Raw genomic sequence first — 27,549 nt, 5'->3', positions numbered from 1 at the left:
CAAGCAGCAGGAGACGTAGGAGTCGCGGGGCAGGAGCCGAAGCCTCCCCTGGGCCGCTATCCCTTCCTCCTTCCTCTCGTCCTCCTTCCTAACTGCCTCTGGTGAATGAACGAGGCTCCGTAACGGTAAAGACCATGCATCAGCCTGTTGGATGACTGAGGGCCGGGGGGTGATTAGGGGAGTTATGTTACACCATCACCATCACTGTGCGAGTGCTTACGTTTCAGTGTTTTTGTGTGTTAGTGTGTGTGTTTGTGTCTGTGCATGTATATATAGTGTGTGTGATTTCTGTATGTGTGTGTGTCGTTGTCTGTGTGTGAATGTGCAAATATATATATATATATATGCAGGTATATTGTGTTCTTTGTATGTGTGCGTCCGTGCGGGCGTCCGTGCTTGCGGTCATACAGCGTGTGCGACTAGCTGGTTGTGACGGGCAGGTTATCAGTGGTGAGCAGAGCGAGGAGGGAGGGCCGCTCCTGGTAGGCAGATGGAAAAGAGAAGGGCCGACTGAAGAGGTGAGCCTGGAGCTCCTTCAGCACGCTTCCTGTTTTCCCTGTACGTAGAGGGGGTATGAAACATGTGGCGCTGGGCGGGAGACGTGCAGATGTATATATGTTCCCCTGCTCCAAACAGCACTGGCACCAGGAAGCAGAGCCTCATGGCTTTCCCTCATTGCACCTGGTGCTTTCCTTTTTCTATCCCCATTTTTTTCTATACACCATCCTGTACGAAGTTGCCTTTAGTTTTCCTAACATGACAATCCGCGCTCACCTGCTCACCCCTTTCCTTGTCCGTTCTCTCCATGCCTTCGTCTATAACCCCCCCCCCCCCAATACCTAATCTCCCCCCACCCCGTCCTCTCTCCCCTTCTGTTACTCCACAACCCACAAGGGAGAGTTTTCCCGTCGCAGTCCCCACTGCGAGGGGGGACCCACGTCCAGGCACAGGGGGTGTGGAGGGGGGTCAACTTCGCCCATCTGGGGGCAGCCCTCTCGTGGCCACACACCTCCACCCACTCCCCTTCTCTCTCTCTCTCTCCACAGGATGTCCCCACTTGTGACGAGGTGGTGGGTACATCCACAGCCCTCGCCAGCCGGTGTTCCCCCGCAAAGCAGGCCTGATCGCGTTACCAGCCAGTGGCGCGATCCATGAGGGATACATCTCCGGCTGTGGCAGACTTTATAGAGCTTCCCCCCCCCCTCACCCCGGCCCACCCACCCCTCCCACCCCCTCCCGGTTGTTATTCATGCCTGCAGCCCGAAGGAGGGCGGGAGGGTGTGGGAGTGTGTGGGGTGGGGATGGGTTGGTGGGTTGGTGGGTGGGTGGGTGGGTGGGTGCGGGGTCGGATCCCACATGAACACAAGGCACTCGGGGGGGTGTGGGGGGTGTGTGTGGGAGGGGGGGGGTTAAGGCGAACTCCTCCTCATTCCACCTTCTCATACGGGGTGATTTATTCGGCTGACTTAAGTTGTAGCACATGTGTCTCGTGGACAGAGCGGCACATCGGCCACGAACGCTGCACCTCATGCCGGGGGACTCATTTGTTAAGGGCCCTCCGAAAGGGAAAGCGAGGGGTGAAGCGAAGAGGGGGTTGGGGAGGGGGGGTCGAGGTTCCAAAATATGCATTGGACGCCTGCTGGGGGTGCAGGTATCGGTTATTCTTCACACTTAAAGGGTCTTTGTACGCCTCCTTACAAGGAATCACTTCTCTGGCAGCACGGAGACAGCAGGGGGGGCTGCCTGCGCCGACCTGCAACAAATATTATCGTCTGCGTGGCGGAGAATTCGAGAAATACGCACCCTTTAGAGAAACGTATATTGCAGAAAAAAACTGCGGTCTGGCGGATGGCAGACGCTGAGGTGTCATCAGATCTGGGCTCGTCATCAGACCTCAGGAGAACTGGAGTGGGACCTGGGGATAGAAATCCCTTCTGTTTTGGGGAAATCCTTGTAACTCTATTCTGAAAAAAAACAAACATCAGAACCACACTTGCGAGGATTGTAGTAGTGCCTTCCAGGGCCGGCAAAATATGAGACGCGGTTTTTTTTTTTATGGGGAGAAAACTCGACCACATCTGGAGGTTGTGTGGATTGACGCTTCATTTCAGTCCGTCGAAAAACAATATTTTGTCTTCTTTTTTTCTTTTCAGCATGGCTGCCAGGAATCATATACTAATTTCACTTCAGCTTTCCCAGCAACTCAAGAACTTAACATGTGTACATTGGGCATACTTCAGGACATAAAAGGCATCATCTTCTTCTCGGCCTGCATAGGGCTCACTCAATGTTATTTTATGTCAGTACTCAGCCTTGTCCCCTCTCCTGAACATGGCCCTGGGGAGATACAAGGTGTTCACATCGCGGTGATCTCTATGAGGTGTTAAAGGCTGAGCCATCAGGTTGTAAGGGCCGTGTCAAGGCTTAAAATACACCATTGTCCCCATTGAAGGTCAATTACACCCAGCTTTTTTTGTTGCTTGTATTCGTGCCCATCTCCAGTATCCACTTGGCTTCTATTCTTAGCTCAATTGTAGCGGGATTAGGGTGTCATGTTGTCCTTTATGACGGTTACAGCACCCACATCATCCGGACCCGTAGGGCCACGAAAGCTTGTTTTCCGTTTGACAGTTTGAAATTGACGTATTCCTTACCATATGCATGCACGCACACACGGGAACGCGCGCATGACTGAATGCCTGAGCGTGAACACACACACAAACAAAAACAAATGACTATGATTTCAGATCCAAAATATTTCCCCCAAATTCAAGGTTTTATATTCATTCGTCATCCAAGCTTTCCTTGGCACACTATATAAATCCTGTCATTCCTCGTTTTGGCTCATGCGTTTCCGCAGTCAATCATTGGTTTGATCCCATAGCTCAGCTGATACATGCCAGGATGACATGACCACTGCATTCTACTTCTCGTCCATGCAAACCTCACGAGGAAATGTGTTCTGCACCCTGGCCAGGATTAAAAGGTGGATCTGTAAAGTCTGTGAATAATTTGAGGTCCGTCGTTTCCAATCTAAAAAGAACGGCGATCATTGATTGTGTTTTTTTAAGAACAGAGGGCACATAAACATCTAACCAGTCCACGGGGCTAGCTAGCCCGCTCACAGAAGGAATGGCTAAGCTAGCTGCTCCCACGCTATGGACTCCAGCCATAGCTCGTTCATAGACATCCGATCTCTCCAGTTGGAGCAAGCAACCTCTTGCGTTATTGATGGCGTGATTAAAGAGTTCAACTGTATCGGCAATAACAGATGTAATGTATCCGCGTCGGGGAGTTAGCCGCGCGGCTAAATGCTGGGTCCATTTGAAGTCCACCTCGAAACAGAGTCATGTGTGTCTTCATGCTAATTCGGTTAGCCTTGAACCGGCAAAGAACACAGCTAAAACAGCTGCATCGTTTCCTACAAGGAAGGACGGCCAGTCTCGATTGTGGAGCCCACATATGCCTTCAATCAGAGAGAGCGGGGAGCGGGGGTCAAAGGTGAGGCTGTTATGGCCCTGGCAAAAACATCAGAAGATGGAGATATAAATCTGGCAGTCAATATTAGCCAGGTAGATATGAGGTTCTTGAAGGAGACATCATTGGATCAATTCACCGGCCCCCCTTCCCCCCCAAGGCCTTTCAGAGGTGAGGCCATGACACTTGACCTCAGGGTCACACCATCTCGTCCCTCCAAACCCCACCCAGCCCGACCCCACTCCCGACCCACTCCACCTCTCCAGGCCCATGACGGAGTTAGCCCTATCTCATCCATCTCCTCTTAAGTAGGTTCTGAAGGGCCACTGCAAGTCTCTTGCTGAGGAATCCGCTTCCAACCCCAAACCCCACCCACCACCGCCCCTCAGTCGCCCCCCATTTCTCCAGTACCCCTATACCAGGTCTGTCTCATTAGGAAGACCCCTGTCCCAACCAAGACGTCACCGCTTTGCTGTGACATAGAGGGGGAACGATGGACGGGCTTTAAACTACTCTGACGCTGCACGCAGTACAGTATGCCACGGGAAGTATACGCCACTCAAGACAACTCACTTTAAAAGGGGGAATTCTTACTCTTGACCCATTTGCCAATATGTTCAGTGGAACAAATGTCTGCCTTCAGATTGTTGTCTATTGATACATGGTTATTTAAGCTCACCAAGCACTTGCTTATAACCTGGTTGGTATGACACAGAAGCTGTGATTGAGAAGTGTTTCGATGTTTAAAGAGGAGTGCTATAGGTATCGAACTACATTCTGAAATCCACCCTTCTTTGTACACTGCTGTATGACCGCGGTGTCATCCAAAAGCCACAGTCTGAGATGCGCTGGCTTTTATTTAGAACTAAACTTTCTCAAAGGGCCTCCAAGTTCAACAGAGCCAAATAAGAGTATGCTAAGAAATACCGGATCTTCAGGACCCCAAATAAGTTTAGACTTTTGCTAAATAACCATTTCTTTGGCCGATGTTTGCTTTCCCTCCAGTGATGATAGTCAAGGCTTCATAATGACCGCGTCTCCCAGCTAACGTAATCACACAACCCGCTATGCAAAGGCCAACGCTAAAAGATACGCAAACATCTAGCGGGCTAACCGCTGAAACTGGCCATCTCATTTGGCCGCAATCAGACTGTAATACAGGGCAGTGTTGATTCACAGAGGACCGTGTGACTTATGGGTGACCGGCCGGTTCAACAGTGTGCACTTACTTTAATGTGCTCTTGATAGATTGAAATGATTTCTCCCATGCATTTTCAACATTGTTAGAAATTAGTGCTATGATAACCATAACAAAATACTTGGAAAGGCAAAGGCCAGAGGGAGGGGGAACATTTGATTAAATGCATCAATCTCTATTAGAAGCGCTTAATACATCCAGACGATGGAACCGGGCTCACTTCTGTTACAAATTAAAAAGCCGTTTGTTCTACTTATCATCGTTCTAGGCTGGGGAAATATGATGCACCAGGCATCATAAGGAAGAACATGGGTGAATGTTAGACACTGGCAACGGTATGCACTAGTGGTGGGAAACATGTTTGTGAACTTGTTGAGCATGTTCACACTTTCTTAAAATACCATTACAACTCATGGACTTTTTTAAATAATATTTTTCTTTCTGTACTGCACCTTTACATTTTTCTCTCTTTCTGTTTTGTCAGTCACCCCCTGGAAGCTGATTTTTTTATGTGAGTTTTCTTTACATTAGGATAAGTAAGCGTAATAATGGGGTACTACCTGGTATACGAAGGAATGTTAAAAGTACTTAATAAGTACTTTCTATCTATATATACATACGTTATCATCTTGTGTCTTCAAACAACAGACTTTAATCTTCAAACGAGGACAGACTTTGATACTGGCTCAGATTTCAGCGCTAAACCGGTAATAATGGTAATGTTAATAGCGTAATGCCGCCATTTTACCGTATCCATTTCAAGGGCCGCTAATGGACTACTGGTGTGACTGGAGTAGCTATGGAATGTTCTAGGTTTCCATTTACATCAACAAGGCACCGCCATGTCCACGGAACAATGGCTCGTCTAAAAAGAATGGTGGTCGTTGTGGTTTAAAACCCCCCAAAAAACCTTATATTGAATCTAGCAGGCCCTCAATATACAAAAAAGCCGGTCAGATAGTTTTCTGTATATTTCGAAAGGAGGAATGCGTTCATGGGTGAAGCCCACTGTCTGTGCTTCGTCTTTTAACCAGGGGGTGGGGAGGTAAGGGGGGGGGCTCTTCAGAAGCCCCAGTGACAGGCAGCAGGAAGGGGTTTACACCACCATTCATGTAGGCTGGAATCCTTCCTTTTGCTTAGCTCTTTGGTAACATCCCGCTCCCATATCTTATTGAATAACCCAGGACTAGGCGCACAGGCTTTGAAACTCTTCCCGGTCCATCTGGCAGGCATTAAACGTTGCATGTCTCCAAAAAAGTTTCCTCAGCCTTAATATTCTAAATATGAGATTGTTTTATCTGGCCCACCAGAACTGAACTTCCACAATCATCGGGGACACCTTGGCACTAATATCCAACAGACTGCCAAGAAGGTTGAGGCCCATGTGATTCTGCAGAACATCACACAAAATTAAGTCAAATAAGTTTGTTTAGTGTTGTGGCAGTGGCTTGTTTTGTATAACACTTCTAATTTGGAGGTTTCAAGGTTCCTGGGGCCCCACCACCACCACCACCTCCCATAAATTGGGCCCTAAAAGGCCTCATATAAGAAGGGCCCACTCCAGGAGAGGCTTGTCAAGGAAGCGATGGATCTCGTTGTGGCAGTACAGTGAGGAGGAACTGGATCAGACTTCTGGAGGAGTGTCTCAAAAGGCCAGTCATGCTACTTACTGACCACCAGGATAAAGAGAGAAACACTGGAATATCATGATGGATCCAAAAAAGTTCCCTCCAAGTCAGGCAACAAGGAAGGATCTATTGCATGTGTGTAACGTACCGGTAACTATTTATGAATTACTAGTCACTATTTAACGAGCAGGTAGGGGCTACAGTTTTCACCTGCTGTGTGTACTCAGTTCTGTCCCCCCCCCCCACTTGGTATTCAGTGTGCTATGATCATGGAAAGGTGGCTGACGACAGTCGACACGTGTGATATTCATACTGAAAATGACAGAGCAGTGTTTATGTTCCGGCATCATAATCATTTAGACAAGGAGAAAACAAAACGGCCGTGAACAGATTTGACATCTGGTTCTAAGAGGACCTCTGTGAAATGATAATGAGAAATGCACGCAGCCAATAAAATGTAAAGTGCTGATGAAATGAGAAATGAGAAATAAAATCCGGAAAAGGGTGTTTAAATTACGCACAAACACACGCACACACTCACAAACACACTCAAACACACACGATTTTCAAAAAGGAGTAAACACAAATACATTTTGCTATCCCGATGGAAGTGGCTATAATCCGCCTCTCTATTCAGTATTATGAATTCCTTTAAAGTATCTCTGTTTAGGGGCCAAAGTTAGTCAAAGTCATGCATATTATATGTCTCATTTTTGTCCCATATCAAACATCCAGATTGTAGACTCACATACGGTAGACGCATTTGGATTCGCTTTTGACAAATCAATCCTAAAAGAATAAAACGCTCATTGTGAGCATTTACAGGCTTAGAATTTTGGACAACTCCCAACCGTCCCAGAACTTCAGAACAATAGTTGTTTTTTCTGGGACCCCTCTGGAAGCAAGCCCAGAACCAGCAGTGAGGCTCAAGTGACGAAAGAACAGAGGGAAGGACTGCATGGCTACATCTCTTCCTGATGTGCACGAGATCCACGCCAGTTTACGTTAAGGGTATAGTGGGACTCCATGGATACAAAACTAACCAACTATAGTATTCAATAGCAAATTGAAGAGAATTGTAAAATAATATTTATAAAGTAATAGATATCTTTAGTTTCATTGAGAACAGTAGCTAAATCTATAATAACCTGCTTAACAAAAGTAGCCACAGCCAATAAAGAGCTATTAGTTTTATGTTTTTAAGTTTGGGGGTGGGGCGTTAAGGGATAGAGAAGAAATAAATCTTCCAAGAAGGGTTTGATTTGTTTGAGGGTTGAAGTGCTAAGTTAATGTTAGTATATAATAGTACGGTTATAACTGTATGAAGAACCAACGCATACAGAAACAAAACAGGGTGTGGTTCATGTATGTGTTCTGTCTCTGTGAGATTCGGTGTAATAAAGCAGTATTATCAAACGTGAATGGGACCAGTGTTCCACACCACGTTCCGAAGCCAAACTCTGAATAACTTGTGCAACGCATATACTTCATTAAAGATGACATATTATTTTATGGTCTAATAGCCCCGTCCGGATTTATTGCTGCTCATTGACGAATCATTCTCATAGAGAGCAATGTGTAATGTGTTTCCCTGTATCTGCATCAACGTCCAATGAAAAGCTCATGGCAAGTAAATCTGGCACATAGTAGCAGGGTTTGATCCAAGAGTTTTACGTATTCATTAAATTTAGAGGCGGAAAATCATGTCAAACGAATGCTCTGTGAGTATGACAATCGAGAAAACAACCAATTAATGACACGAGTGAAAGATTGGGATAATAAAAAATAAATAGCAGCGTTGATGTTGAAATAGTCCAAATGACCACCATGGGAGTTGAACCATGGCGACAATTAGCAGCAAATTTTATTTCAATTTTTCTTCTGCCAAACTTTGGCTGCCTATGTGGCTCCCTCTTTAAATAGTTTCAAGCTACTCACACACACACACACACACACACACACACACACACACACACACACACACACACACACACACACACACACACACACACACACACACACACACACATTAACACACTCGCCCAACACGTGTGAGGGAACATAGAGTGCAGTATCAAGGCGGGTTTGTTACTTGTTAGTAACTCTGCCTTCTGACCTTAATGAAACAAACGCGGGCCGACTGGTTGATGTCGAGCCAGTGGATACAAATCTATGAATGAACATGCAACAAAGACCAACTTGTGATTGGTCCTCGGCTCAACCCTATCACATCGGAGACTTTGGGCTCCGTAAAAACCCCACTAAATTCTAAAACCAGCAAACCACGCTACTAAAACAAAGCAAAGGAAACGGAATTGGACACAAGAACAATAATTAGCAGTGTGACTGTTCGGGACGTCTCAGTCATTAATCACGAAGGCCTTCTCGTCGTATCCTCCCTGCAGGAGACAGATAGCTCTGAGGGGGGGGATAGGGGTACTAGTAGTTGTCCCGGAGAAGACAGAGAAGCGGTGAACTCTGGCAAGTGGACAGGCAGCACCAGAGAGGATTTTACTGAATTGGAGCCGACATGTAAATTAATGGTTTGTGTCGAATATTACAACACAAACCAATATGGCGGCCGTGTCTCAAAGCACAAGATTTGGATGGAGAGTGTGGTGGGATGTTTGAGACGGACCATCCATTTTCGGGAGATTTATGGAATCATTGAATGAGGGGAAGTCGGGGGGACGTTATGCAGGGAGCACACCAAAGACTCAATTTGCTCCATAGACTCAGGCACCGCTCAGGCTCAGTTCTGACTGGTGCAGTATCCCTCTACCGGACTGATGTTTGCTCTCTCCATGCCCACAGAGGGCCGCTCCACCTCCCAGCGAAGGGGGAAAAGCTCCTGGACTCTAGATGCCGCCAAGGGGCTGGTTTAGTTTAGTCTCCTGGCAGACGCTTTATATGTACTTTTCGTCTTCTTTTCTTTTGAGAAAGGGGCTTCCAGACTGACCTCAATCCCTGGTAATCCCACCTCCACTACTGGCCGCTCAAGTGGATTTCCTTAATAACACACACGCTCACGCACACACTCATACACACGCAGAAGCACAAACACACAGCCGACACAGATGCGCGTGCGCCCGCCCCACACACACACTCACACATGGTTTGGCCTCAAGCTCCCACATAAAAACCGCGGATGGGACCTCCATTAGTCCTTCTCTCTCTCACCCTCTGTCTTCCTCCAATGGTTCATGTTCTCCCTAGCCTGTGAAGAGTTGTGCCCCTGTGGCCCCCCCGGGGTCCTGAGAGAGTACAGAGGGGTCTATAAAGATTCATCTCCCCACCAGATCTCCGATGCTGGGCTAATAAGAGCAATTAGCCAACAGGAACATCCTTAATGGCTCCCCACAGTGTTTTAAGAGCTTCCCGGATGAGCGCTAGTGTTGGACGGGCACTCGTGACGCCTCCACATGTGTTTCATTACCGCGAGGAGGCGGAGGAGGAGAGCCTGCGGTGGGCCAGGTGTGGGGGACCGGGCTACGAGGTTCACACAACAGGATGTGGCTTTGGTCCCCGCAAGAGGATCCTCTCCCTGTCTGTTTCTGTGTCCCTGACTTTGTCTGCCTGGCCGTTAATCTGTTTATCAGTCTACCTGTCTGTCTACCTGTCTGGCTGTTCATCTGTGTTTGTCTACCTGTCTAGATGGCAGTATGTCTGTCTGGGCGTTCATCTGCGTCTGTGTCCCTGTTTTTATCTGGAAGTCTACCCATTAGTCTATTTATTAGTTAGCGCCTCCATGTATTTGTCGGTCAGTCCGTCCGTCCGTGCCTGTACAATGCATCTGTCTAGCTACCTCTTCTTTCGGTCTGTCCGTCTGTCTGTCTGTCCACTCATCTGTCAGCCCCTCCACCTGTCCACGTGTATCCGCTCCTCATTAGGCTTGGGTTGGTTCTGAGGTAATGGGTCAGTAATGGCGACAGCGTTTCCTTCCTCTTGGGGAAATGCGGACCCAGACCCACCGTCCGACAACACACCAGAGGGTATGTGTTACACGTCTACGTCAGAGCCCAGTCTCACAACCTGGCCGATGTATCTTTTACACACCAAGCCTGCCAATCCCTCGCTCCGACATGTCAACACGGCCGGCAACATAATGTTATTCATGGCACAGGCAGGCCCTCCAGACTTTACGTTTACTCCGGAGCTGTTCAGAAGTCTAGCGGCCTTACGTAATGCATCAACAGAAGTGGTGCTTCTATTGTTCCCCATCACCCATGACCCACGCACCAGCGTCTGACTCAGAAGAGTGTGCATTGGAAACCGGTAAACAGATGCACCTTGAATGGACAAACACCTCTGTTACACATGTAAAACACGAACACCATTAAAAATGTCTTACGTTCCAGAACCTAATCCCTCCTTTGGTGTTGAGGTGCGCCCTCTTCTGCTGCTATTGTCCCACCCATTGTTGGCTTGCAGGTGTGTAGCTGTATGTTTCAGCCCCCATTGTCCCTCTGAAGATTGATCGCCTGACGTGCTCGTGTAACATGTCAGGTGTCGGCGAAGGGCGACGTCACCGGAACGCCACCCCCTTGCTGCACGCCTTGACCCCAGGCTGTTCAAAGCCTCCACGCCATGACATCACCCCCCCCCCCCCCCCCCCGCTGGGCGGGTTACCTTTCACGAGGTCCACAAGGTCGCCTTCACGCTCGGTGTGGTATCCCAGCGCTTGTGTTTTATACGCTAATATTTTATACACCCGTAAACGGTTTGCCCGGCGCCCTTTCACTTGGCATGGAGAAGCGACGCAATGTATCCCGCGGAGCGAGTGAAGTCTGAGGCTATAAATAAAGAACCTTCCTTGGAAGAAGAAGAAGAAGAAGAAGAAGAAGAAGAAGAATCCATCACGATTTTTCAGAATGCGGACTCGAAACGTTTTGCCTTCGACTGAAGGCAGAACGTATCCCGGTCTGCATTTTGAAACATCGTGATGGATTTTTCTTCTTCTTCTTCCAAGGAAGGTTTTTTTTTTCCCTTCCAGACAGGTATTTGCTGCTGGATGCTGAGATGGCTTGAGCAGCTGAGCAGGTGACTGTGCACGGTGTTACCAGGGCTCTGTGAACACATGGCTGCATGGGCTAAGCCAGGCCAGTCTCTGGGGCCTGGTCCTGCACTTAAGAGACACCACCAAGGTGCTAGTGCTCCCTCTGCACTTGTAACCCAGCCTCCTCAATCCCCATATAGGGTCTGTAATCCAGCCATAAGCAGTTGTACAGCCCGTAATATATAGCAGTATAAGGTCTCTGCTTGCTAATGAATAAGAGCGTTTTCTTGAGTCTGGGCGTTCAGAGGAGGAGTGAGACGCCGTCCAGGCCTCTTATCTGTCCAGTGTAATCATTATGTTCAGCGAGGGCGCCACGATAGACAAGATTTCCACTTGTCCTCCTGAGGCAACATTGCTGACCTCATTGTAATTGTGCTTTCTAACAAAAAGATATTCCACACATATATATTTTTTATGACAATTAAATAAAAAGTACCTTGGTCGTATCTTACCAATGGTGTGAAGTTAAACAGGCAATTTTGGAAGTGTTCGTTCGAAGTGCTGGTTTCTGATTGGCCTGAATTTAGGTGTAGGATTTATGAACGTAATTATATCACAGACTGACAGATAATCCATGCCAAAACCTCCCAAAAATAATAATGCAATACTTTTTTTGGAATAAATGTAAGACCTCATTTTCCATTCTCCAGACAAAACCCCTTGCAGCAATATGTCTCAGCAGCATTCTGCACAGCTTCACGAGTGGTCATATTGAGTTTCAGCTCTGCTTGTTGGTGTGAGCCACTTTGTACACCTCTTTGCTGGGCGATAGGATCAGAAGGCTCAGAGTGTTTTGAGTTGCGTCATTCTGAAGTGTAACATCAGAGCGATCAACGCATGTTTCTCAGCCCTGTCGGCACTCCTGACATCCATGTTTCAGGACACGATCAGCTCCGGGTTATGTCATAGAATTACACCAATTTCCCGATAATAGGACTCTTATTGCCTGCAAAGGAAATTAATCTTCAGGTGTTGGCTGTTTTTGGCTTCTCTGGCTTCTACTCGATTCTTGTGTTGCGTTGTTGAAATTTATCCCATATGGCTCTGGTTTGTATGAGGTCATCGACTGGAGAGTACAATGTGTGGGTCATGTTATGGAGCTGCGTGGTTCGGACCTGATTATCCAGAGGATGTGTGCTGATACACAGTAAGCAAACAGGGGGTGGACTGGTGGACCAGGTGAACAGCAGAGCGACCGGTGGGACCTCCACGGCTTGTGGAGCGGGTCAGTGTGATTAGACACAGGCCTCTCTGCTTTCACTCGCATGATGGACTCCATTTCCGCGAGGCCTATGTTCTTCGTCCTCTCTGGTGCCCAGGGAGACAAAAACAACGAGGAATTCTGTTTCAATACGATGGGGGTCCCCCCGAAAAGGGAATTAAAACAGGTATATTTTGACGGAAATTCAAATTGGCAGATAGTCCCTCTGATTAAATTATCCGGAGACAGGATCATCTTTGCATTCACTGCCCTGAGGGAAATGAAAAGGAGGAAAAGAACATAGGTTTTACACACACACACACACGCACACACACACACACAGAGACACACAGCTATACACTACCCTGAAGGCGAGGGACATGGGGCCGAGTGGCGGGGCCCTTGGCGTTGGATCCAGTGTGTACTTTGCGAGGTGTTTCTGACGGAGAGCAGTGTAGTAGACGTGACAAGTCAGGACTCTGGTATCTCGCACGCGGGCTCAAGCATAGCGACATCGCGTAGCTGGGGGGAAGAACAGGGAAAGAAAACTCTTCTGATGGTGTGGTGGGGCTTAATCCCGCCACACACCCCCACACCCAGCACCCAACACTCATTCTGCTGCCTTTTGGTCGCCTGTCCACCACCAGGTATTGGGTGAAATACATAATATAAGTCCCTGTTGCGCCTGTCGCAGAGCGCCTTCCCACCTTCGTCCTCATCATCCGGGTCCAGTTACCATAACGACATCAGTTCCCCACCCCCCCCCTCTCTGACCACACAAGGTGTCAATCCTTGAAATGGGGGGAGGTAAGAGGGAAAGAGGCCTCAGACTCCCCCCCCCCCCCACCCCCCCCCTCTCTCTGACCGCTTAAGGTGACATTCCCTGAGAGAGAGGGGGGTGGGGGGTGAGGAGGCTGAGGCCTCTTTCCGTCGCGGCCTTTCGACACCTGAAGGGGCTTAGTGGTGAGTGCACAGACACCGTGCGGCCAGGGAGACCGCAGGCTTATGGGCTCCAGCAGCACAGGGACCCTGCTTCACGTCGAGTCTGGAAAACCGGTGCGCCCTGAGGGGATTCATCGGCCGCTAATGTACTAATGCACACAGATGTACTCGTAGCTGGGCTGAAGGTGGATGAAGGAAAATAAAGTCTGAACCGTGCTTGAGAACGTTTAAAAGAGAGAGCTCGACGAAGCAAAAAGCTGGAGAAGGCCGTTATCTTCGAATGGGGGGGATTGAGTTGTAAGGGAGCTTATTGTAAATAGGCCGATACATTATCCCCCAGACATGGAGGAAAACAACCTAGTTGGGTCAAGCTGGTGAGGCTATTTGCATAATGAAATAAAGATAAGAAGGGGGTTGGGTTTCATTGATTCAGAGAGATGTGGTTCACATCAGGTCCTGGGCTCAGATGGAGGTCTGTGTGTGATTTTACGACTCCAGCTGGTTCCCAGACTGACCATTTTTGAGAAAGGCGGAAGCGATCTCAGCCATCTTTGGCTGAGATCGCCAGTAAAACTGCGACAGCGACAGTAAAACTTGCTCGATCCGGTCATCAGACATGAGTTAAAACTGAGATGGGATCCAAAGGCTGTGTTAAAATCACAACAGGGAAAGGGAATCTCATCGGACAGGAAGTTTTCTTTCCTTATATTCCTATATTAAAGTTTTATTTTTTATAATACAACTTTTTAAAGGAACATTATGTACAATATCTACATGGATTTATGTAAAAAGGAAAACAGCAGTGTCTGGTCCTTCTTTTCCCACGTTCCTTATGACGATGTAAAATGATAAACGTATAGATGCAGACGGTCGGACCAGACTTCCTCTGTTTACCCCGACTTCTAAGCAGCGAAGTTAGCTATAGAATGCGGTAAATACAGTCTGGTTGACTTTGTGGTTGTGGTGGTGTGCTACACCGGAGGGGAAGGCAAAATCGAGAACTTTGTTGTGATTTATACGTTGTTGTGATTTCAACATTGTGTATTCACTTTGAAAAAAAAAAAAAAAAACCTGTCTTTTAGGATGAATCTCTGCTTCCAGTTCAGTTTGAATGCAAGCATAGAGTATTTCTATGGCTTTGCCATAATATCCATTATCTAGTATGGCATAGATATAATGAAGAAAACATAGAAAGCATAGCCTCTGGTCACCTTTCCATTTGGAGAATTTAGTAATATGTTCAGACTGATCGGGCATAGAAGACCGCTCCATGTCTGTCCGAGATAACCGCTGTAAACAAGACAATTGATTTCTTCATGCTACTAGTCTTCTGAGTCATCGTCTTGCCATATAGAAAACCATTATCACACAATGACAATAACCCATAGAAAGCTTAATCTAAATCATTATATTTGTGTCTATGTCTAAGACACAACTAAGTAGACTACATGTTTGAAAATAACATTATTTGAGTTTCAGCTGAACAAATTGGTAGAATCAATTATTAATAAATGTATTATTTATATACATTGGTGTACTCTCCTTTCAACATAGATACCTTTCTAGAGAATAAAAAGTACAAGCAGGATGCATCCGTGCCAATGGCTGGTCTTTAATAACAAATCACCCTCCATAGAAAAGTGTGTGCGTATGCATATATATATATATATATATATATATATATATATATATATATATATATATATATATATATATATATATATATATATATATATATACACACATACATACACAGAAATGGTCAGTTACTGTAAAGCAGTATTACATGGTAATGAGCCTGTTGATCCTAATGAGGACTCCATCTGGTTGGTCACGGCACCTGACCAATAGGCTACAGGCACGCCTCAGACTCCATCCAATAAAAACATTCCGTGGTTCATTCATATAGTATATAGGACTGTTGATGTGTGTTGCCATTACACGGAACAATACGAATTAAAGACTTCCCCTGTGCATGGGGAAAGGGGAAAAAGAAAAATGGTGGAAAATCAACTTCCTTTGAAACAAGACGCACATGGTCGCCGAGGGAGATAAATAGAAGGGGAATATTTGCTAATGGATACCAGTCCAACAACGCAAGTTCATTAATAACACGTAGATGTCCTGAGGGGTGATGGGGTTAGTTAAATCACATTCTTGCTTTTAACATGTGAGGCCTGAGAGGGACATCTGAATAGAATACACACAGGTAATTACAACCGTATTTTTCAGGGTCCGGGGAAATGGGCAATTGGGACGCGCTGACATTAACATTGATATTAAATCCTAACAACGACACAAAAAAGGTGAACATGGGAAAACAAAGTTGAGGATGGAAAAAAATAAACAGATAACATTGCACCGTTCCCTGCCATGTGCCGTTTGCTGCTGTTTGTGGAGAAGTAGGAGACAACGTTGAGCCGTTCCCCCAGGTTTGACCCAAGGGGGCTGGGAAATGCAGTGTAGGACAGTTAATATCGTGTCAAGTGTTTGGACGAGGGACTGACCTCCCACCTCACTTTGAAATCATCAGGCACTGGATCGACTGGCCAACACTGTCCCAAAAGGTCATTGGTGGGAACACAAGCACGCTTGCACGCACACGCACACACACAAACACACACACACACACGCACGCACGCACACACACACACAGAACAAAGGCCAGGGTAGTGGGAAGCATCTGAGTGATATTTGCATCTACAGTTGAAAAGCACAAGTATTGGAAACAGTGGGGGCTTGTGTTTGAGCCAAGTCAGGTAGTTTCCAAATCAAGAGCTTTAAATCTCAGTTCGAATAGTGCTCCTCAGACACAGGATCTCGAATATTTTGCTTTCCTTCTCTATGTATTAGGCTTGTTATTTAGCATTGAATGATATCACAGAGGTAATGTTCCAGTCCTGAGCGTGTTGAACCATCCAGAAACGGTTACAGGGTCAGACCTCACAAAGTAAACCCCACTGCTCCTTGGACTGACCGCCACCTGAGCTTTTAGCGAGAGAGGGCGCGTTTCATGCCATGATCAATGCCCAGCAGTTTTGTTGTGAGTAGAAGGAAAAATGACAAAATTATCATACGTGAAAGTGTCTGCTACAGTTGGGACCGGAGAAGAACAACAAACTAGGATGAAGGAATCCTCTAATGTTGTTCTCCTGACACAAAGTACAGCTTTCATTGAAGTGGTTGCTAATTTACTTTAGTGGCTTATAATCATTAAGTTACACGTCATTAATGAAGTTAAAAACCACAGGTTCGGGGTAACAACTACAGCCTCTAATCAATCACTCAGGGATAATTTATTTGATCTATAGAAAAAAAGAAAAGAAAAAAAAAAGGATAAAAAATACTTTATAAAAGAAATAGATAAATAAAGGGCAAAAAAATAAAATATATATTTTCTTTGATTACTGACCCAATACTGCCTTAAACTGCATTATATTGAAGGAATTACTGTAGAAGCTTTACAAGAAGTGCAAATTGGTCATCGTCCCAGTATCTTTCCAATGTGTGTTGACGCTATGATGCATGAAACAGGGAGTCACACTGGGGGACCGCCTCCTTTCTTAAAGCAGGTCCCCGACCCGTCGTCACGTCCAGGACCCTGGAAGACCAACCCCGGGCCCCCCCCCCCCTCCACATCCTCCTCTTCCACTTAGCCCCGTCGCCGCCGCCGCCGCCGCCGCCTCACTTGTCGGAGTTCTTGCGTGGCCGCCGGAAACTGGGCATGTTCTCGTTCAGAGCGTAGATGCGGCGGGAGAACTCCTCGAAGCCGGCGGCGTCCAGCTCCCCGAGCACCTGCTCGTCGCACTCCACGGCGACCGCGTGCTCCACCGGGATGCAGGGGTAGTCGTCCAGCCGCGCCCCGCCGCCGCCGCCGCCGTGGCCGCCGCTACCGCCGCCCAGCCGCAGCCCCAGCCCCAGCCCCGTGGCCTCCGTGCCCATGATCTCCTCCGCCTGCTCCACCGAGCAGCGCAGGTCCGGGCCGGAGCCGTCCGCCCCGCCGGTCAGGTCCTGTCCCGGGGTCAGCGTGCCGTTCATGGCCCCCGTCGGCTGACTGCCGGGCGCCGCCTGCTGCCCCTCCTCCTCTGTGAGGGCCTCCACCCTAGCTTGAGCAGCCGGATTCGGGTCAAAGGTGCCGCCGGTGGTCCCCGGCTCCTCCATCTCTCTTCCCTCCTCCATCGTTCCCTCGTTGCCTTGAACCCGTCGTTCGCTGCTTCCTTGTTGCTCCGTCGCCGCCACCACAACCACCTCCGCCGCTACTTCCTCCTCCCCGACACACTCAGCTGCCTCGTCCCCGGATCCCCCCCTCCCTCCCTGCTCCTTGACCTCCAGACCCTCCGACAGGGTGCGCAGTGGCGCGGCTGTGTCCAGGGAGGAGGAGAGGGGCTTCGGGGAGGGTTGCGTGGGGCCCCCGGCGGCCGCCGGCTGCTCGACCATGGCCATGTCGTAGCTTGGCACGGCGCCGTCTTTGTACTTGAGCTTGTCCGTCTCCGAGCTGGCCCTCTTCCTCACGCCTCTCTCTGGGGAGCTGGTGTGGCAGGGGTAGCCCATCTCCGACATGGCCGACACGCTGAGCTGGGATTTGACCGGAACCGGGATGGCGCTGGAGACAAAGTGCTGGTCGCTGTGGAGGGAGGAGGCAAAGGAAAAAATGAAAAAGGTCAATTGTTTAAATTGCGAGGAGGATACATTTAAACTAGCAGGCCATCAATGGAACCCGTTGCCGGTGATATAACTCAAGATGTGCTCAAGATTAGGGGAAACGCATAAATAAAAGCGAAGACATACGATATAAAGCGTTTCAATCATCTGCGTGCATCGTCGATTCTGTGGATTGATGCAATGCAGCCATAAAACATTTGTCACGGGCAATGAGCACGGAGCACAGGTCCAGTCGAGGGGGAGGCCCCCGAGGGGCCCCTGAATCCCAGAAAGACCCCCCCCCTCACTGACCTCATCTGTCCCTCTACCCCCCCCATTTTCCTCGACCACCACCCTAACGCCATGATAAAGTATAGGCACAGCTGCAGAGCTTTTACAAATCATTCTGTGAGACAAAGGAAAGCCAACCATTTTCTCAGCCCCTGTGACTACATTCAACCCCCTCCCCCAACAATTGGAAAGTTTGCAGAAGACGTCCACCCGAGCGTGCAAATATAACAGATACTAACTGACGAGCGACGTGGGACACACACAGCCCCACCCAAGCTGAATGTGAGCCATCAATCAGATTAAATAGGGGGTCCCAAGGTCTCTTTCGATAGGCCGGATCATGTATACCTCAGCAGTGTACTTAGCAGTGTGCTTAACCTCTCAGAGTAGCCAAAGCTCCAGAGGAGTTAGGGGGGAGAGGGGTCAAAGGTGAGGCAGGGCCCCCCCCCCTCTGTCCTACCCTGACATCCACATGTGACTGGTTAACGAATAGCATAGCAAGTTATGGCGCTTCCACTCATGTGATGCCAGTGGTTTGCAATATGTTCCAGTGTTGTATAAGCTCCCATACATCTTCCAGACAACAGCAGAATCCATCGATAAACAGCTCGGATGCCCAGCCTCAAATGAATTTCTCGGTATGATTTCCCCCTGCGATGCCATCAGATAAGTGCATTCCATCGTTGAGTTGAGAGAAGTTAGTGAAGTCTGAACACTCAACACTCAGCCTTGTTGTGAACATTTCTGCCCTCGGTTTGTTTCTCCAATACACCACGGTCTGGCTTTGTAGAAACAGAACGCACAGAACCGTGGTGATGAACCGCACACGAGCACCGACGGACGCACACCAACAATGCTTACACGAGTTAAATTACAACCCATTGAATCAGCGAATCAAAATACAAAATGGTCGGATATTCGAGCCAGTTTCCAAGCTAAGATTGTCGGAAAGGTTCCTTTGACCGTGTGAGGTCAGAGGAACCCACATGGATGGCAGATGTGGTGGTGAGGTGCTAGATGCAGCTCGCATAGAAGATTAAAAAGGTAAACTATGATGGAGAGATCCCCAACCGTCAGCACATGATGAAGGGGGGGCCTAGATACCATGCGCCCCTGTGACCCCGGGATGAAGACTTTGTTCCGACACATGCTGGGACGTCAGAGGAAGCACAAGGGTTGCCTGTGTGGACTTCAAAGCACCTGATTGATGAAAGAGAAGGAGTGCTCCACGCTTTGGGCTACCACAGCATTGGTACGCCATCGACCCGAGGAACACCCGTTCCTCCCGCTCACCACCTCGGCTCATCACATGGATGAACGCAGGACGGTTGCACGGCCAAGTGGGATTGTGTTCAGTACACGAGGCCAACGGGTTGCCATTCTGGGAATGCCCCCTCTTCATGCAGCCAAAACGATGACTGAATGTTCTGGTCTTGGCAGCTCGTGTCCATCATGACACATCGTTCTGAGGCCACAGTCAATAGAGCGTGGCCAGGCCTCCATTTAGCACAAGGGTAAGATTGAAAACACACTCCTCAACACCTCGGTTGACGGAGAACACAAAAATACTCAATGGGTGGAATAGACAGCCTAGATGTTTTTGCCCACAGGGACGCAATGTTTTGATTTACCGCAAACTTAGTGGCTCATTATGAGCACTGGGTCATAACGTCAAACAGAACACAATTAAGTGGGAAGGAGTCAAGAACATTGAGAAGGATCGAATTGAGGTTTACAAATGTGGAAAGGGGCGACCAGGCGTATGGGAATCAGAGAGGCTGAGACCATTGTTAAGGTCTTTGTGTTTAATAAAAAAGAGCATAAGTCTATTCTTTTGACAAGTGGATGTTCTCATGGTAACAGCACTGAAGCGATTACCCTTTATGAGGCAGAGTAACCAATGCCCCATTAAACTTGCTTTTTAATTGTTAATTTGCCCCAGTGTCAATGACAACATATTACTCACTGGAGGGTCTGTTTGTTACACCGAGACAGATGGAAGCATTGGAGATCCTGGCTCAGAAACCTAGGGCAGATGCCTGCTCATACAACTTCTTTATGGCCTGGATTTGCAACAGGCAGTTAACGCAAAGCCGCATTCCACCGGTGATCCAACATTTCTGAGACGTTAGGAGTAGATAGTAAATGAGCTCATTGATAAGATGTACTAGAGCCTGCTTAATGCAGCAGGTTCTTGTTACTTTTGAGGTATGGCCACTATTCCACCAGTGGTGAGCTGCAGACATATTCACACCCAACATGTAAGGAACAAACGACACCAAAGTGCCCAGTGGACGGCTACACAGCCCACTGACTCACCATGTCCTAGAAAAGCGTAATGTTTTTTAAATGAGGCCTCATCCCTGGTGAATGTTCCTGACAAGGCTTCCATTTCATAATTGAGGTCTCTAGCCAAATCTTCAGGCTGAACACCGGACATGTGGAGCCAAGAACAGGGTTGTACCTCAAACAGGCATTTCTTTGATCGCTTCTCCTTTCTGTTGCTGAAGACAAACCTGGTGCACTCAATGTAAAGTCTGGGAATGACGCAAGTCAAAATCATTCCTAGGCAGGCATAACGGACATAAGAGACCATCCATGTGCAAAGCCCTGCAAGATGCCAGGATATTGGGCCAAAACAAACACTACATGTTAACACATCATTTTGACTCAACTAAGATGGTCTAAAATGAAATCACCAATATAAAAAGGATTTCATTATATTCACTATACGCAACAGATTGAGGTCTTTGAAGGTAGTAGTGTTAAACTATTTGATCTAAATCAACACAGCAATGCATTGCATTCTTTTAACAACATCCAACACCATTGTCATTCAGACACATGCCTTTCGTTTATCACTGCTAATAAGGTGTAGTCAGACATGATGTATTGACGGCAGCAGGTTGAGGGACTAATCAAAAGCAAAATGCAAAAATATATTAAAAAGTTAATGGAGCAAAAGTGGGGTTTTGTTATTTTTTTGCTGATCAGTGATGAATGGGGCCAACATCAGTGGTCTATAGTATTAGGACTGTGAAGTGGTCTCTGCAGTAAAGTCAGATTTATAGTTATGGGGCATGTTTCTCCGAACGTATGCTGCCGAAAATATACGAGCTGCATTACTTCCTCATCCCTTAGGGGAAAGAACTATGTTCAATAAGACACACCCATGCATGTGTACAAGCCCGTACACACATACGCACAATTTCCCTATTAGAGGAGTAAACTAAAAATTCCAAAAAGAATCGTGGACATTGTGCATGCTTCAAAGGACAATTTGTGGTCACAGATATTACTTCTTATCATGCACTGACGAAGAACCATCACAGGTCATGATGTCGTCATTTACCTTCTAAAAATAACATTCCATTATTTTTCTACTTTGTGCTCCGCCCACAAAAACGGGCAGTAGGTAAGATGGATGAACTTTTATTTGAGTGTAATTAGTTAGAAATGACAGCCTCCCTGCATCCATTAGTGAGAGAAATGTGCTGCGAGAATTTCCGTTCTGAGTTGACTGCGCCTGCTCCCTGCTCATATCTCTGGGTCCTGGAATCCATCTTGCCTGTCAATCCCAGATGCGTGAAAAGCAACACCTCAAAATGCCTGAGAAAGGCAGGAAGGGAGGGAACTTTACTACTCTCGAATCTTACCTACACCACCTTTCACATGGTAATTGGGCTGTACCGATTCTCAACAAATAAAATCATGGACCAATCTGACTCGCTGCGAAAGATTCAAAGACACGTTCACAGATTGACGGCTCTTGGCTGCAGTTCGGGAAGACGTCTTCATCCCTTCCGCACTGGGCCTTGAGAGGCACAATGTCCAGACACGGCTTAGACATCGAGCGTCTCTGTTGTGTTTCTGCACCACACCTCTCCTCCCCCTCAACCCTCTCCTTCGTGTGACGGCTGGGCCGCGAGGCCGTCTGAACCCGTGCCAGACTCCAGGCTTCAGAACGCCGAGTGGCAGGTGTGTGGAGCACGTTGAACTTGTCTTGTTGTAATTCCCACCAGACTGTTCTGTTTATGTAGACAGGAGGTTTTGGGTAGCGTCTCTCTCTCTCTCGTCTCTCTTCCTCGGTTAATAGATTCGCCATATAACCGCCGTGCTATGTCCTTCAGAGTCTGGGAGACGTACAAATAGGACATGCGATCCTGTGCCTCCGTACACTGTGATGTGCAGTGACTGAGATTGGTTTCACTTCTATTTATGTATATTGGTCAGAGATCTGACCCGATATCAGCTTTTCAACGGTCATGCAGAAGTCGGCACACCTCTTGAAGTTCAGTATTTTACAGCGGTCACCAGGATGAATGGAATCACTATGATCCCGAAGACTATTATTGCTGGACACTAGGGCTGCAACTAACGATTATTTTAATAATCGATTAATCTGTCGATTATTTTTTCGATTAATCGATGAATCGGATATAAAAAAAAAAAAAGATGAATTGCCGCATCTTTATTCAAAAACTGAACATTACTTCAAATTCACAGTGCAGACTGAAGTGTAAAAACACCAGGTTATTGCTCCAACGTCCCGGAACTATTAAAAGTAATATTAAATAATAAAAAGATTAAAAAAACATAACTGGGATAACACAAAAAAAAACATACAATGTATGATATACTTTTATATGTATATAAGGGATGTCCATGGTTAACCGGTCAAACCTATTGATACCATTTTCGAGACTCTTTGAAATAGAACTTGTAATATTGCTTTAATTGCTGATAAGATGATGATAGTTCAAGATAGGACATTAAACAGGTCATAATTCTATCTTTACTATCCATTTTATATTACTGGGAAAACAAGTTTTCACCAAAAGCTCAATATATATATTTTTTTACTGCTGCATTTGAACGCATCAATCATATTACTGAGCTGACCTGAACACATCACATTTGACACTGTTTGTGACCATTGGTTAGTTTTTTTTTTTAAGCTAACTAGCTCTATATCCTGCCGATTTTAACATGGATTTAAAAACTGCATTACTATTTTTAACTGATGGGACTTTCTACACCGTCCGGTTGTGTGATTACTACCGCTGCTTTGAATGACTGTTGATGCACGCGGTGCCGACTCCGAGCCCGTCTGCACAACGTCTGCAGCAGCAGCAGCTGACAGAGTTTTCGGTTGAACTAGACGGATACTGAGTTGAAGGAGTTTTTTTAACCCAAAGACAGTGAAGGTTCAACACTTTTATGTAGGCCTACAGTCCAGTTTTAAGATATGACCAAAATACAAGCTGTGGTCGCTCACACTAAAGCTCGCTGTGCGCGTGCATGAACCGTGAACCAACCTGTCGGCGGCTGGCTGTAAACAGTGCTACGCCTATGAGTAACTTATTAATCGCGCGACACAACGAATCGACGACCAAATTAGTTGCCAACGCATTTAGTAATCGATTTTTATCGATTTTATCGATTCGTTGTTGCAGCCCTACTGGACACATATCCATCCACTTGCATAGGGCAGAGAAATAGCTGGACATCAGCTGGACATGAGCATGAATGCTTGTTCACTGCCTGCCACTGCCCTAACCTTCTTATAGGGATGTACTAGAAATAGGATATCAAAAAGTTAATTAAGAGTTACTCAGTTTATTTCCAAGCTAGGTGGAAGTGGTTTGAGATGATAAAAGATGAGGGAAGAGCTCATGCACGGCTGTTATGGATATGAAAACTGCATATTTCAGCAAACATTGTAACGACAAAATATCCTGGCCCATCTCCTTGACCAGTGTTTTTGCCAGGGCTTTCCAGTGTTGGAAGCAGTATATTAATAAAGTCCTCTTGGCAGAAGGCTGCGTTGCCTCTTCTCCTGGCGCTTGTAAAGGCAGCAGGCTTTTAGTTCTTCCCATTGCTGCTGCTGCTGAAGCTCTCGAATGAAGCGTGCCTTTTCAAAATGCACATAACTATGTATGAGCTCTAAAACAACGTTGCCCCCAGAGTTTGGAAAAAGTCTGACTGTGGTCAGACAGCCTGGGTGACTGTGATCTGCCACCGGTTATATCCCCTCTGGGGGCCAAGTATCCGAACCACATGCAGATCTGCAGTCGGGACGCATGCCAACCTGCGCGCGTCGACCAGAAGCATCTGTTCCTGTCCGAGTGTGACCGAGTCGGGAGAAGGGGAAGGTAACCGAGAGACTGCCGAGGCTCCCGGATCAACACAGAGCGCCTTTTGTTCCCGTCCCCAATGCCTCGTCGTCGACCGGGAGCGTGGCTGCGGCGAGCAGCCGTGGAATTGCTGCACTTCCACCTTCACTTTACTGCGATGTGCACACACAGACAGACACACACACACACACACACACACACACACACACACCTAGCTCCTCCCCCTTTGCACCGGGGGTAGACGAGCCAAGGCTTTCATCTAATCTCACTTCAGGCACCCCCACTTCCCATTTGGACTGAGGTGGGGGTTCAGGGGTTGGACTTGGACGGGGTTGATTCGAAAAGGCCCGGGCTTTGCGTGGCGTCTTCCCTTTCAAAACAAAAGGTTATTCAATTAACGTGTGCAGTACACATTTTCCCCTTTGCTGACCCCGGGAGGAAGAGATCAAAGGCTAGACTTCCATACGGCGGCGGGCTGACGCTGACTGACTCCCGAGGTTTAACGGTAGGGTTACTCACGGGCCAGGAGACTCTACCGGCAGTGTGAGCGGGGGATCTAAGCATTCCACACTGCGGTACAAAGGCCCACACCCAGCCACCGGCGCTCACCTTATTGGCGAGGGCAGAAACATTTTGGAGGCAGGGGTAGAAATGATTGTTGTAAAACAAGTGGCGAGTACAGAACGGACACTCGAGCCGCCGGATCTCCAGAGATTCCCCCCGAACGAGTTTTGCAGTCGGAGCGAATCTGGTCACATCACAGATGTTGCAGAGGTTTGATTGATTTAATAATGGAAAGGAAAGGCACCGGGAGATCATTTATGCATGCCAATTTGTTAACTTAACATCAAGGTTAAATGTACCTGTTCATGTTACGACATGAATAAATTTAACTTTATCATTGTACTGTTCACTCATGTGTAATAGGCTACCATAAGGTTAATTATTAGCATAGAACACTCAGTAATAACCATTAATTGCCAATTTACTTCTGTCTCTAAAATGAGTGATTTAATGCATCAACTATTGCGAGTGAATAGTCAATAAGGACACGAGTTGATGTGTTTCCATCCACTATTGCCCCCGGAGACTCACCATCTGACCAGCAGGCCGTGCTCCAGGAAGTTCCTCAGGTTAGGCAGCGTTTGACTCAGGTCTGGAGTGGATAAGCTGTGCTGATATCTCAGCTGGAAGAGAGAGAGAGAAAACAAGAGCTTTAAAACCCACACACACGGTCACATCTATTGAACAGTATCTTAACCCCCCCCCCCCCCCCCCCACACTCCATACTGTACACTACAGGATGGTCAAATAGCAGTGCATCATCACGTGAAGACGGCAGGCAAGTGTTCAAAACCACAGACGGGGCTGAAGTCCAACATTTTTGCAGCGTGAGATCAGCCTCTCTCTCCCAGCCATCAGACTATTACTCAAGCCGGGAACACACAAGGGTTATTCCTCCCTGATAAGGGGCGACTGGGCTAATGTGTGAGGTGTGGGGGGAGACAGGAGGCGCAGGACGCTGGGCAGCGACACATGCTCTCTCAATGTTTAAACGGTCATTTGATAAATACACAATGGGAACAGATGAATGATTATAGAGTAAACCCCTAAAACAGAAAACACAGCGCGACTTAGCCTCTATCTTATCTTACGGTCGCGGAATCAAGTGTAGTGGAGAAACTGGAGCAAACGAAACAAAAACAAACAGCGCCACGGCGACAGGCTGCCCCTGGTAACGGGTGGGCTCTGTAGGGCCGAACAGCCTTGGTGCATCAGGCCTCACGTTCAGAGTATACAATCTCCCAGGACCCTCTGTCACACACTTTCTCCCCGCCAGCTCACATCTGGTTTCTTTACAACAGGGGCACCACGACCGCGCACACACACACACACACACACACGGACACACACACAGTCATAGCTAGAACAGCGAAGTGACAGGGGCATGTGATTCTGATTATGAAGGAAACAGAACAGCCAAAAGTCTATCCTCTCACTGTTAAAACATCCTGCTAGCTCACACTCTCACACACACACACATATATATAGAGACATTATGGACCAGTGGTATCCATTTTTCTTTGCTCACATTTATGTGGAAGACAAATGTTTTTTAAAAGGAGCACAGGCACCCAATCACAGTGCGTCCACACAGTTGGGTTTCCTCTCTGTCAGGGATGTGGCCCAGTACATTGCGGTCTTTGTAAAGCCTGATTAATGCCATGAAGGGTGGCGTTAGCTCCGACACAGACAGTCAAGCAACTGCCAGAACACATAAAGGCCAGATGTGTGGGTGTATGCGTGTGTGTGTGGGTGTATGCGTGTGTGTGTGTGTATGCGTGTGTGTGTGTGTGTCTAAACGTCAGGGCTTTAATCCCCGTCTATCTGAACAGCTGCATATGTTCGCGTGTACGTGTACATGTGTGTGCGTGCGCGTGTGTGTGTGTGTGCACGCGGTATGAAGGCGTGTTCACATGAACTGTACTTTTCATACACATGTCGGTAGAATAAGGCCCAGGGTGCTTCGGGGGTGTGCACCGCGGTCGCGGGTTGCCTCCCCCGTTTCTTCTGACCCACGACCGTCGACGGTGTTATCATTCCTCCTATCTTCGACACAGCAGCGCTTTATTCAGGAGCAGACCAGATGTGGGGGAGCGGGGAGCCGGCGTGACACCTCAAATCTCTGGGTGTTGAAACAGCGCGAGCAGAAATAGGACGACACAGACGCGCATTCATCGCCTAGAGTAAACCCGCTCCGACCCAGCGCCGGCCATGGTCCTGTCCGCTGTTGCCGGCGGCGGCAGGCAACACAGGCCAACATCAATAGTACTGGCGGTTTGACGAAGGGAACGGACTCCACCGTATAAGGGCTAGGAGAGAATCCCACGGAAGTCTCAACAAGTTATTTAGCCGATATGAATCATGTACAAACAACGTAAATATTATGTCTTGGGCAAAGTGAGACTATATACACT

At 47.5% G+C, this 27,549-nt stretch overlaps 1 protein-coding gene across 1 annotated transcript in view; it reads right to left on the bottom strand.

The window, feature by feature from the left end:
* Window positions 1–16,543: 16,543 nt before the first annotated feature.
* uvrag (UV radiation resistance associated gene) overlaps window positions 16,544–27,549 on the bottom strand; it is a 73,591-nt gene continuing 62,585 nt past the window's right edge. Inside the window, exons 15-16 of the mRNA XM_030360381.1 lie at window positions 25,667–25,758; window positions 16,544–18,126 (exon numbers count right to left, since the gene is read on the bottom strand). Of these exons, the coding sequence (XP_030216241.1) occupies window positions 17,187–18,126; window positions 25,667–25,758 (1,032 nt within the window). The 3' untranslated portion in view covers window positions 16,544–17,186. The remainder of the gene's footprint in view (window positions 18,127–25,666; window positions 25,759–27,549) is intronic.

The sequence above is a fragment of the Gadus morhua genome, chromosome 7, assembly GCF_902167405.1.
Source record: "Gadus morhua chromosome 7, gadMor3.0, whole genome shotgun sequence".
Taxonomy (NCBI): Eukaryota; Metazoa; Chordata; class Actinopteri; order Gadiformes; family Gadidae; genus Gadus; species Gadus morhua.
Note: the sequence above shows the minus strand (reverse complement) of the source record. Positions and strands in the feature narration are given on the sequence as shown.